At 57.9% G+C, this 12,258-nt stretch overlaps 1 protein-coding gene across 1 annotated transcript; it reads left to right on the top strand.

The window, feature by feature from the left end:
- Positions 1-1,996: 1,996 nt before the first annotated feature.
- C9H6orf118 (chromosome 9 C6orf118 homolog) lies at positions 1,997-11,979 on the top strand. The gene is given in 13 exon segments (XM_048354561.1): positions 1,997-2,021; positions 3,975-3,997; positions 3,999-4,175; positions 4,293-4,574; positions 5,011-5,133; positions 5,783-5,797; positions 5,799-5,843; positions 7,048-7,172; positions 8,221-8,279; positions 8,725-8,745; positions 8,748-8,905; positions 11,025-11,078; positions 11,914-11,979. Coding segments are annotated over 13 exon segments (1,173 nt in total).
- Positions 11,980-12,258: the final 279 nt, after the last annotated feature.

Raw genomic sequence — 12,258 nt, 5'->3', positions numbered from 1 at the left:
CCAGCGCTGACATGCGAGTTCTCCTTCCACACCAGGTCTCACCAGCGCTGACACGCGAGTTCTCCTTCCACACCAGGTCTCACCAGCGCTGACACGCAGTGAGTTCTCCTTCCACACCAGATCTCACCAGCGCTGACACGCGAGTTCTCCTTCCACACCAGATCTCACCAGCGCTGACACGCGAGTTCTCCTTCCACACCAGATCTCACCAGCGCTGACACGCAGCGAGTTCTCCTTCCACACCAGATCTCACCAGCGCTGACACGCAGCGAGTTCTCCTTCCACACCAGATCTCACCAGCGCTGACATGCGAGTTCACCTTCCACACCAGATCTCACCAACGCTGACACGCGAGTTCTCCTTCCACACCAGATCTCACCAGCGCTGACACGCAGCGAGTTCTCCTTCCACACCAGGTCTCACCAGCACTGACATGCAGCGAGTTCTCCTTCCACACCAGATCTCACCAGCACTGACACGCGAGTTCTCCTTCCACACCAGATCTCACCAGCACTGACACGCGAGTTCTCCTTCCACACCAGATCTCACCAGCACTTTCACGCAGCGAGTTCTCCTTCCACACCAGATCTCACCAGCGCTGACACGCAGCGAGTTCTCCTTCCACCCCAGATCTCACCAGCGCTGACATGCAGCGAGTTCTTCCACACCAGATCTCACCAGCGCTGACACGCGAGTTCTCCTTCCACACCAGATCTCACCAGCGCTGACACGCAGCGAGTTCTCCTTCCACACCAGATCTCACCAGCGCTGACACGCAGCGAGTTCTCCTTCCACCCCAGATCTCACCAGCGCTGACACGCAGCGAGTTCTCCTTCCACACCAGATCTCACCAGCGCTGACACGCGAGTTCTCCTTCCACACCAGATCTCACCAGCACTGACACGCAGCGAGTTCTCCTTCCACACCAGATCTCACCAGCGCTGACACGCGAGTTCTCCTTCCACACCAGATCTCACCAGCGCTGACACGCGAGTTCTCCTTCCACCCCAGATCTCACCAGCGCTGACACGCAGCGAGTTCTCCTTCCACACCAGGTCACCTGGCCGACAGGACATTCCTCCGTCTTGCCTGTCCCAGCAGAGAACGAGCCCCCAAGCCCACACGAGTGCAGTAGGCCTGCCGCGTGGGTGGGGGGGGGGCATGGACAGACCCTCAGGCCTGAAATCGGTTTTGTCTCACCAGGGGCTCTGGTGCCGGCCCTGGGCGTCACGACTGTCAGTGTCCGCATGGTGACCCGGGCGGGAAGGCGGAGACCACCGCAGTGAACACAGGCCCTGACATGCGGGGGGGAGGGGGCTTCCAAATGACCCCCGTTTGTCCTCACTGGCGAGAGTGTGCCCCCCAAGCCGGAAGCCTTCGTGTCCCCGGCCCGGGCCCGTGCCCGCCATCAGCACTGGAGATGCGAGCCCCGCGTGCACACTCGCGGTCCCAGCCCTTGGAGGCTGAGGCCGGATGGGGTGACGAGTGGGGGGGGGGGGGCTGGGTCATAACGGTGAGATCGTGGCTCAAAGAGTAAAGAACCCCCGCCCCCAGCACAAGCGGCCAGAGTGACCCGGGATGGGAGGAGGAGGGGGGCGGCAGGGGGGCCAGCAAACGCCTGGAAAGAGCCACCGCTCCCGGCGGGGGTGCCTGCCAGTGGAACCAGGCGACACCAGAGGCTCAGCACCGCCCCTCGTGGCTTCAAACCTCAGAACCGGACGGGGGGGGGGGTGGGGGGGGGGAGGGAGGGGGGCGGAGGGAGAGATGCCCACACAGCCCTCGCGGTTACCTCGGCTCCATGCGGACAGGAAGTCGGGTGCGAGGCATCAGTGGTGGACTTGGAATCACAGAAGCATGGACCGCACCACGAGTGAGCAGAACCCCCCCCCCCCCCCCCCCCCCCCCCCCGCAGGGCCTGGCAGAAAGGAGCCGCCCTTCCCTCTGGGGAGGCTGGGAAGGTTTACCGTTGCCGGGGCAACCGCAGGTGGCGGAGGCCATGGCTGAGGATCCCGAGCCCGAAGGTGAGCAGCGCCTCGTCGCCGGGGGGAAATGTCGCGGGCCGGGGCTCGGGTGTCCGGGCCAGGTCGGCCCCGAGGGCGCGACCTTGCGGGCGCCGGAAGGTCACGCTTCGCCCTCACGCGGGGTGGGGCTGGGGGCAGGCCAGGGGGGCCGGAGCCGGCGGGCCGGGGCGGAGCCGAGTCCGGCCGGGCTCGGCGCACGGCGGGAGCGTGTGTCCGCGTCCCCGCGTGTGTCCGCGTCCCCGCTGCACGAGCGTGGCTCCGTGTCGGCGTGCCGTCGGGCGCCGGGCTCTGCGTGCGGGGTGCAGGCCTCTCCACGGCGGGAGCGTGTGTCCGCGTCCCCGCGTGTGTCCGCGTCCCCGCTGCACGAGCGTGGCTCCGTGTCGGCGTGCCGTCGGGCGCCGGGCTCTGCGGGCGGGGTGCACGCCTCTCCACGGCGGGACGCGTGCTGCACGCGTGGTGCACACCCGTCGGCACCGCGCGGGTCCTCACGGCACGGCGTGTGGTGCGTGTGTCCTGGGTGAGCGGCGGGTGGGCGCACGCGCGCGTGTGCGAGGCGTGGCGTGTGCGTGTGCGTGCACACCACGCCTGCCTGCCTTCCGGGCCTCCCGCAGACCCGCGGGCGGCAGGATCGAGCCCCGGGCCGCTCTGCTTCGCAGCGAGAGCCGCAGCCCTCGCTCTGGTGAGAATGCGGGTGTCCCTTTTCGGGCCGGAGTTTCCCTTGGGGTGCAAGCGCCCCCCCCCCCCCCGTCGGCGGGGCGGGGACCTGGAGCTGCGGGTTCCCAGGGTTCTGCGGCACGGCGGCCTCTGGGCGGCCAGCGGGGGGGGGGGGGGCAGCCGGGCCAGGGGTGAGGGCGGAGACAAGGTGACTGCGGGGTCCAGGGGCCTGTGCCCCCCCCCCCGTCCCCCGGGCCTCTGAGGAGCCCCGAGGAGCCCCATCCGCCGGCGCGGGGAGGCCGCGCTTGCTCCGCAGCGCCCGGAGGCTTTGGCTTCTTTGCTTGCTTTGCTTTTTCCCAGCTAGGCCACCGCCACGCGCTCGTTTTGAGGGGTCGGGGGTTCAGCCCAGCTAGGCCACTGCCACGGGCTCGTTTTGGGGGGTGGGGGCGCCAGCCCAGCTAGGCCGTTGCCACGTGCTCCTTTTGGGGAGTCGGGGGTCCAGCCCAGCTAGGCCACTGCCACGCGCTCGTTCTGGGGGGCCGGGGGTCCAGCCCAGCTAGGCCACCGCCACGCGCTCGTTTTGGGGGGGCCGGGGGTCCAGCCGAGCTAGGCCACCGCCACGTGCTCGTTTTGGGGGGTCGGAGGGAGGCCAGCCCAGCTAGGCCACCGCCACGCGCTCGTTCTGGGGGGCCGGGGGTCCAGCCCAGCTAGGCCACCGCCACGTGTGCCAGCCCGGCTAGGCCGTTGCCACGTGCTCGTTTTGGGGGGTCGGGGGTCCAGCCCGGCTAGGCCGTTGCCACGCACTCGTCCTGGGGGGCCGGGGGTCCAGCCCAGCTAGGCCACCGCCACGCGCTCGTTTTGGGGGGGCCGGGGGGTGCCAGCCTGGCTAGGCCGTTGCCACGTGCTCGTTTTGGGGGGTCGGCCAGCACAGCTAGGCCACTGCCACGCGCTCATTCTGGGGGGCTGGGGGTTCAGCCCAGCTAGACCACCGCCACACGCTCGTTTTGGGGGGTCGGGGGTCCAGCCGAGCTAGGCCACCGCCACGCGCTCGTTTTGGGGGGTCGGAGGGAGGCCAGCACAGCTAGGCCACTGCCACATGCTCGTTTTGGGGGGCCGGGGGTCCAGCCCAGCTAGGCCACCGCCACGCGCTCGTTTTGGGGGGCCGGGGGTCCAGCCCGGCTAGGCCGTTGCCACCTGCTCGTTTTGGGGGGCCGGGGGTCCAGCCCAGCTAGGCCACTGCCACGCGCTCGTCCTGGGGGGCCGGGGGTCCCAGGCCAGCCTCGCGCCCCCTTTCCGCAGCCTACCTGCAGCGGCGGCACTGCGGGGCGCGCGGGGGCGGCGACGCTGTGCAACGTGAGGCGGCTCCTGGACCGGCTGCAGGCGCGGCACCGCGAGGAGCTGCTCCGCTACACGGGGGGCCACCTGAACCCCGCCCGGCTCTACCGGCCGCCCGAGGCGGTGCTGCGGCACTGGGGCAATGCGCACCGGCGGCGGGGCGGCGCGGGGGGCGCGGGGGGCGCGGGGGGCCCCGGGGCGGCGCTGTGCCGCGCGGCCCGCAGGATGACGGACGCGCTCGCCCACTTCACCCTCAACACCGCCCTGCACCCCGACCCCGAGGCCGCGCGCGGGGGCCCCGCCCCGACCCCCCAGCCCAGCGCCGCCCGCGCCGCCCCGCCCGGCCCGCCGGAGGCCGAGGAGCCGCGCGGGGCCCCGGGGCCCGGGGCGTCGGCCCTGGAGCCCGGCGGCCGGTGCGCCCCCTGCCGGGCGGGCGTGACGCGGACCGACCGCTACCGGGAGCTCCTGGCTTTCCGAAGAGAGGTGCTGGCGGAGCGCGACCCCCGCCGCGGGGACCTCGCGGGGCGCAGGGCGGCGCGCACGCACGAGCGGAGGCTGCGCAAGGCAAGGGGGGCCGCGGGGGCGGGGGCCGCGGGGGGCGGGGGCCGCGGGGGAGGGGGCGCGGGGGGAGGGGGCGCGGGGGGAGGGTCCCGGGGAGGGGGCGCGGGGGGAGGGGGGTCCGGGGGAGGGGGGCGCGGGGGGGCCAGGGGAGGGGGCCGCGGGGGAGGGGGGCCCCCGCGGGTTCCAGCGGCCTGGGAGCCTCAGGCCGGGAGCCCCGCTGGGAGCCCCAGGCCGCGCGTTGCGGGAGGCGGGCGGCGGTGGCACAGATCCGACCCCTGCCGTCGAGCACCGGGGCGACCGCACTGGGCCGCGCGGGGAGGAATGACGGTCACCTTGGCCCGCCCCCCCCCCCCCCCCCCCCCCCCCCGGTGCGCACTCGGGTGCCCGGCGCCCTGTCCGGCGCCCCGCGCCTCGGCCTGGCCGACCCCGCGCCCTGCAGGAGCTCCAGGCCGTGTGCACGTGCCGCGCCCCGCAGCTGAGCCGGCTGCGGGTGTTCGGGGAGGTCTTCAAGGACGTCTGCGACCGCTCGCTCGTGTTCGGGGGCCTCTTGAAGGAAGTCAAGGTGCCGGAGCCGTGGCTCCCGTGGGTGACGCGGGTGGGGGTCTGCTCCATTCCGCCCCGTGCCCCGGCCCCCCTCCCACCCGGGAAACGCCACCCGCGTGGAGTCAGGGCCCAGTGAGCTCACTGCCCCCCACCTCGAAACTAAGGCCGCGCGCACGCACGCACACGCACGCGCGCACACGCACATGCACGTGCACACACACGCACACACACACAGTACAGAGGTGCGCAGACGCCCTCGTCGCCCAGCATGCGTGCTAAGGTCCAAGCGCGCGGGGAGTCCCCCTCCACCGCAGGACGGAAGCCGCCCTCTTGGCGTCCGTGGGCGTTAGACGGCACTTGCCATTCCGCCATGACGAGCAGCTCGTGGCAGCAGTGCTCTCCAGCGATGCGGTTCCCCTGGAGGGCTGGCTCTTCCCGAGGGTCTGTGTCCTCGCACGGACGGCCAGGGACACGGAGGTGTGCCCAGGTTGTGGGTGACAGCGTGCTCACCTCCAGCGTGCCTCCACGCCACTCGATGGTACCGATGGTGGCATGATAGGAGCGTTCTGTGTCCACGTGGTTTCCTTTGAGCCCCTGGGCCCCGCACGGGACGTGTGCGTGAAGAACGCCCTCAGGACACACGTCCGAGGACGGCTTTGTGTCTGCAGGACGAGTATGAACTGTTACATGGCAATCCTCCAGGTGGCGCGGCCCACGGAAGAGTGCCAGGTAAGGAGCCGTGGTGGAGAGGGCGCGCCGAGCCCGCTCGTGACGGCTCTGTGGCTCGTGGCGGCGGGGCCGCACCCCGAGCCCCCACGTCCCCGCTCCAGGCTGCACCGGAAAGGCAAATTCCCTCACATGGCAACCCCACACTGGACATTCCAGAAGCACCGGCGAGTAGATGGGCGCCGAGGGCAAGGCCTAGTGACTGTCCCCAGGGGTGGCAAAGAAGGCATTCCGGTGGCCTCATAACCCAGCATGCCTCGCGCTGCACCACCCAGCCAAGGCGACCTCACCCAACCGCTGCCTCGGGCCCTCGGGGGCAGGTTAGGGGCGTGGGGTCCTAGCGTCTCCGGACCCAGCGCGCAGCTCGGGGGGCTGTGGGGGTGGCGGGTTCAGCAGAGTTGAAAACTCCAGGGTTGTGGAAACGGTTTCTTCCTTTGCATAGGAACAAAAATCATGGCGTGGATGATTCTTAACCCAAAGCCCAGTGAAGGCTTTCTTGTCTTCGTTGTTGGCCTTTTCAGGCCACATGCAAAGAACCGTCTGTCTTTGCAGGGGTAAAAAATCCGGGTTGGTGGCTGACTCCGGCCCTTCCTTTCTCAGGCTGACTGGAAAGGAAAAGTCAGATGAAAGGAATTCAGCCACAAGGCCCTCAACAGTTTTCTTTCCTTGAGATCCCCACCACCCCACCACCCAGCACACCATGAGGAAGAGATCTTTATTACCCCAGCCTTAGTTGCTGATCTTTCCTTATTACCCCAGCCTTAGTTGCTGTTCTCTATTACCCCAGCCTCAGTTGCTGTATGTCCCGGCCAGGGAGTCGCTCCTTGGAAACTTGGAAGCGATCACTCTAGTGTTGCCTGTAATGAAGGACGCCCTTCATTCACACGCCCCTTCCCACACAGACCCATGGCGAATCTCCCCAACACTTTGAAGATTTCTTAGAAATTTCAAATCTGAAAACACTGGAATATTGCCAAGAACTTTACTAGGAATGACTGCCTCAAATCACCCCCCACTTCACTCCATCTCCTCTCCTCTCTTCTTCCCTCCCTTCCTCCTACCCATCCTCCCTCTTTCTGTCCCTCCTCTTCTTCTGTCTTTCTTCCGTTTCTCCCTCCCCCCAGCCCCTCCTCCGGAATTCACAGCTAACCCGGCCCCTCTAGAATCCACAGGAGCAACAGGAAAGCTTTGTGTGCCTCCCCCCTAGACTCTTCGGGATCAAGTCAAAGAGCTGGCACTGAGCCCTGTGCGAAGCAAGGACATCGAGAGGGCCAGAGAGGAGCTGAGGGCGCTGGCCAAGGCCACCCGAGCAGCCCTGGAGCACAACGACCAGTGAGTCGGCCGCGCGGACGCCACGGGGCAGGGGGTATTCACTCCACGAGACCTTACACCCGGAGGCAAACCACACACCTGCGTCTCTCCTGCACGGCTGGGGGGAAAAGCCGTTTCACTGCCTTGGTCTTGGCCTCTCTCATAAGCCGCTGCGTCTGTGGCCAGGATCCTCACACCGGGGCGCCTGTGAGAGGAGCAGAGGCTGGCTCTGGGGGGAACCGCAGGTATGCTGAGCGGTTCTCTGAAGCTGTTGAGAGGCCAGAAAGCTGCGTGGCCAAGATACCTTGTACAAATGCCTGCCATAGTTGTTTAGCTTCCAAGTTCTATCACCTCTATATGGTTTTCAGGATCTAGCCACAATCAAGGAGATATGATGTTTGCAGAGATGAAAGCATGTCTGGAGCAAGCAAAACATTCTTTTTTTTTTTTTTTTCTTGGCCAGTCCTGGGCCTTGGACTCAGGGCCTGAGCACTGTCCCTGGATTCTTCCCACTCAAGGCTAGCACTCTGCCACTTGAGCCACAGCGCTGCTTCTGGCCGTTTTCTGTATATGTGGTGCTGGGGAATCAAACCTAGGGGCCTCGTGTATCCGAGGCAGGCACTCTTGCCACTAGGCTATATCCCCAGCCCCAAGCAAAATATTCTTAAGACAGCAAAATATTCTTAAGACGGCAAAATGAAATATAAAACCAGGTCCAGCGTTCAATGTAACCAGGACATAGAAACCCCTTGCCCTTGCTCTCCCTTGGGCTGGAGATCTCTTCTGGGCGTGGCTGTGAGCTCCGGCTCCAGCCAGGTGGGCTGGGTGGTTGGTGCCTGCTTTCTGCGGCATTCTCTCCTAGCCGTCTGTCCGTCCGTCCTCCCCACCTTGGTGGAATGGGCTCCGTGACATCCACTGTGTGCTTAGCTGGATGGGCCAGAGCCCTGGCTTTAGGCACATCTTCAGAAAGGAAGACCATGTTTATTTCTTAGAGAAATAGAAGATTTATAGGCAAGGTGCCCACAAGGGCCCTGGCGTTCACAGTTTGTGTGTTATTTTCCATTCGTAGACTCAAAAATGATTTAGAGATGGAGCACCTGTTGCTACAGTCTGCGAAAGATAAAATGGGTAAGAGCGCCGGCCTCCCACTTCCCTTCCACGTGCTCAGTGTCAAGATCATCACGTGCAATGGACCAGGTGCTCCCTGAGCCACCTCGACTCGACACAACCGGAGCTCCCCGTCTCCCAAGTGCCTCTCCCTCCACTCCACTTTGCAGAAGAGCCTGGGGTTCTGTTCGGTGAGAAGACACATGCTGGGAAAGAGCCGGGATGGTAACCTACCATTAAGCCTTCCCGCCTGGTTCAGAGTCTGTAGAGTTGGACATCCAGTCCAAGAGTTACTGACTAAATGAATGATACTTATGGAGGACCACCTTCATTTATGGATCAGCTAATTTTCTGAAGCAGTTATACCAGAGTTTATGTCATATATAATGTAATATTGTGAATAACACCATCTCTTAGTAAGTGCTATTAAGTACAGTAATGATTTGCTTTCAAAAATATTTTCCAGAGGAATCTGAGAAAAGTATAATAATGAGGACAAACTTACTCTTACTGAGAAGGTTGAAAAGAGGAGATGTGAAATTCTTGGTGTATGGGAAAAAATTCAAGATCTTGGTAAACAACTTAAAACAACTTGGGTGCATACTGGAATTTCAAATATCACTGAGAGTGGAATTAAAAGCCTAGAGGTATGCAGCTTATCTCCTTAAATATTTACATTACTGTGTTTGGCAAATGTAGGAAGCAGTTTGATTCTGTAAAAGGGAAAACAGTATAGTGAAATATGCCCCAAATATATGTCATTCCAGAAGGCTTATATTGAGGAAGAGCTAAGACATATTATGCTAAGAAATCACTGGAGCTCTTTCTGTGGTCCAAACTACAGAAACTGATCAGACTCTGATTAAATATGATCTCTAGCTAAAGAATTTCTAAGTAGTACAAGCTTTTTTTATATTGAGTGATAATACAGCTACATATGTTTTCCTAGCACTTTTTCATAAAAGCTGAATAATAATTGTAGAGTAGATAGAAGAGTTCTTAAACACTAGGCTAGGTTCTTACAAATGCAGTCTGGCCTCACTGCTAAAATGCCTAATGCTTTTTAGTATTTTGGATAACCAGGGAAGCAAGTCTTTGCACAGCCTTCTCATTATTCTCCACAACTCTGATATTCAGTCACACTATTAATTGAGTTTTCACTTCTCATCAACAGTGCTGTTGGTACCTAATTGTGCTTACAAGTTTATACATTTATTGTTGAGAAAGTGGTTGCCTGACAATGTTAACATTCTTCCTCATGATCATTTTATCCTTAGTCAATTTCTGTGCTTCAGTATTAGTTGCTGAATCCCATCAATTTACAGTACCTGTTACTATTACAAGTGAAAATTTAAAAAGTACACTGTACTTAGGAGTCAGTTCCTACATTCTTGCTGGGCTGCTGTGTAGTGATGCAGGTATTCTTTGGAGTCTTATTTGTGGACCCAGGCCACTGCAGTAAAGCTAAGAGAATGACAAAGTGAATGCTTTGATTGCTGGTGGCATAAACCAGCTGTTTATACCATATTCTAGTCCATTAGATGTGTAATAACATTACACTTTATTTTTAATTTTTTTTCCTTTATTGTCAAAGTGAAGTACCACAGGGGTTACAGTTTCATAGGTAAGGCAGTGAGTACACTTCTTGTTCAACTTGTTACCCTCCTCCCTCATTTTTCTCCCACATTGACTGACTTGTTATACAATAACATATAATTAGAGCAAGTAACTATAAGGACAAATGTTTGAAATTGAACTGACTGCTTATAAATCTGATATTTGAATACTAAATAACCTCTCTGCAGATAAGATCAGTGTCTATAGAAAATTATACTGGAATTCATATCTTTGTTATTTTCAGAATTAAATGACAGTACACGTAAAGTCTCAGAATAGTGACTTTACTCATGATACTTTTTTCTGAATAATTATTGTCAAAGTGATGTACAGAGGGGTTAGAGTTTCATATGTAAGGCAGTGGGTACATTTCTTGTGCAATTTGTTACCTCCTCCCTCATTTCCCCCTCCCCCTCCCAACATTACACTGTAAATCATGGATCTTAATTAAAATACTTCATGGCCATCTGAGCCATTGGAAAAAAAAGGGAAGATGGTGCCAATAGTCTCGTTTGGCACAGGGTTGTCACAAAATGAGTTTGTAAAATAGGCAGAATCTCTGAAGTAAGGAAAGGCAGTGAGTGAGCAATGAAACGAGGTATGCTTGTATTGGTGTTTTGTTTTTTTTTTTTTTTGGCCAGTTCTGGGCCTTGAACTCAGGGCCTGAGCACTGTCCCTGGCTTCTTTTTGCTCAAGGCTAGCACTCTGCCACCTGAGCCACAGCGCCACTTCTGGCCGTTTTCTGTATATGTGGTGCTGGGGAATTGAACCCAGGGCCTCATGTATACGGCAAGCACTCTTGCCACTAGGCCATATCCCCAGCCCTGTATTGGTGTTTTTGTATCGTTTCTGGCCACTGGAATGGGAAGAAGTCTTCCACTTGGCACTTTCTCTATACATTTTTGATACTTTGAAACCTCAACCCTTACCTGTGATAGTTTTGGCCCAAAAGACAAAGATCTTTCTTTCCTAGTATTTATCCTTTCACTTATTCTTGAATAATCGATCCACTGTAAATGATAACACTATCAAGTACTCTAAGAATGATGACACCATTCATACAATAGCTTTGAATTTCATTAGTAGAGAGCAACATACTTCACAGATTCATAACCAATTATATTGCTTTTTAAACCACTTTGCCTTCAGAATGAAACTACAAGACTGGAAACAACAAATCGGATTCTAAAGAAGAAGTCAGAAGTAAGTTTGGGAGTGTACAAATCAGTGCTTAGCAGTAGAGATTCTTTCCAGAGATGACCACCTTGCCTGTGTCGCAAGCCATGCGACAGAATGACTGGTCGTTTTTCAGAATGATAACTTCCTGTGATGCTAGAGCGATCTGCCCAAACAGACAGCTTAAGAGGGGCCAGCCAGAGCAGGTATGGTGGCTCACCTCTGAATCCTAACTACTTGGGAGCTGGAGATTGGGAGGATCATGGTTTGAGACCAGCCAGGACAAAGCCCGTCAGTAAGATCTGAGCGTGATGGTGCATGCCGGTCACCCCAAACACCTGGGAAACTTAAAGAGGAGGATTATGGCTCAAGCTGGCCTGAACATACAGGTGATCTTATTTCAAAAATAACAAAAGCAAAGGACTGGAGGTGTGGCTCAAGTGACCCAGCCCCTGTGGAGCAAGCACAAGGCACAGGGTTCAACACCTGGATTACAAACAAAATAAAACAGACTGTACAGCTGCAAGCTCATCTATCAACTTAAAAACAATACCAAATGTTAATGATTGGGTGTGTTGATTATAACTTTCCTAACCCATACACTATTTACTGTGATAATTTTGTTGTTGATAAGAAATTTAATGCATTGGTTCCTTCCTCCACCCCCAAGGCAACTTCCATCTCCAAACAGGTGCTAACAATCTGTGACTTAACTATAGTTCTTCTATGGCAGATGTGTATATCACTATGTGTAGTATGAATTAATATGCTGCAATGGACTGTAACCTGTTTTGGATTCAATCTTGTTTCTATCAATGCATTATGCCATTATGGATGACTAAAAGTTTAAATTTCTTTGTAGGCCATTGAAAACCATGTGAAGTTGATGATACGAAGGTGTAAGCTTCCTGAGGTGGAGGAGAGGTAAGCTTCTCACTGATAAGGAGCTGTAACAATATCACGTGCTTCTCAGGTTCAGACACTGAAAACTAGAGGAGGCTTGAGAGATCTCTGGCATTGTTAACACTCATGAGTTCTAAACCTAAATGTACATGCTATATGTTTTCCTGTGCTTAAAAATCCTTAGCCTCAACATGTATGTACATGAGATGTAACAATACAGAATGAAACTCATAGGTCAAAGCTAAAGAGTCGGGGTGAGTTTTCATAGGCAGGAATTAGGAAGGTGGCAAGGAGGATGGGCTGT

Source organism: Perognathus longimembris, chromosome 9, assembly GCF_023159225.1.
Source record: "Perognathus longimembris pacificus isolate PPM17 chromosome 9, ASM2315922v1, whole genome shotgun sequence".
Taxonomy (NCBI): domain Eukaryota; kingdom Metazoa; phylum Chordata; class Mammalia; order Rodentia; family Heteromyidae; genus Perognathus; species Perognathus longimembris.
Note: the sequence above shows the minus strand (reverse complement) of the source record. Positions and strands in the feature narration are given on the sequence as shown.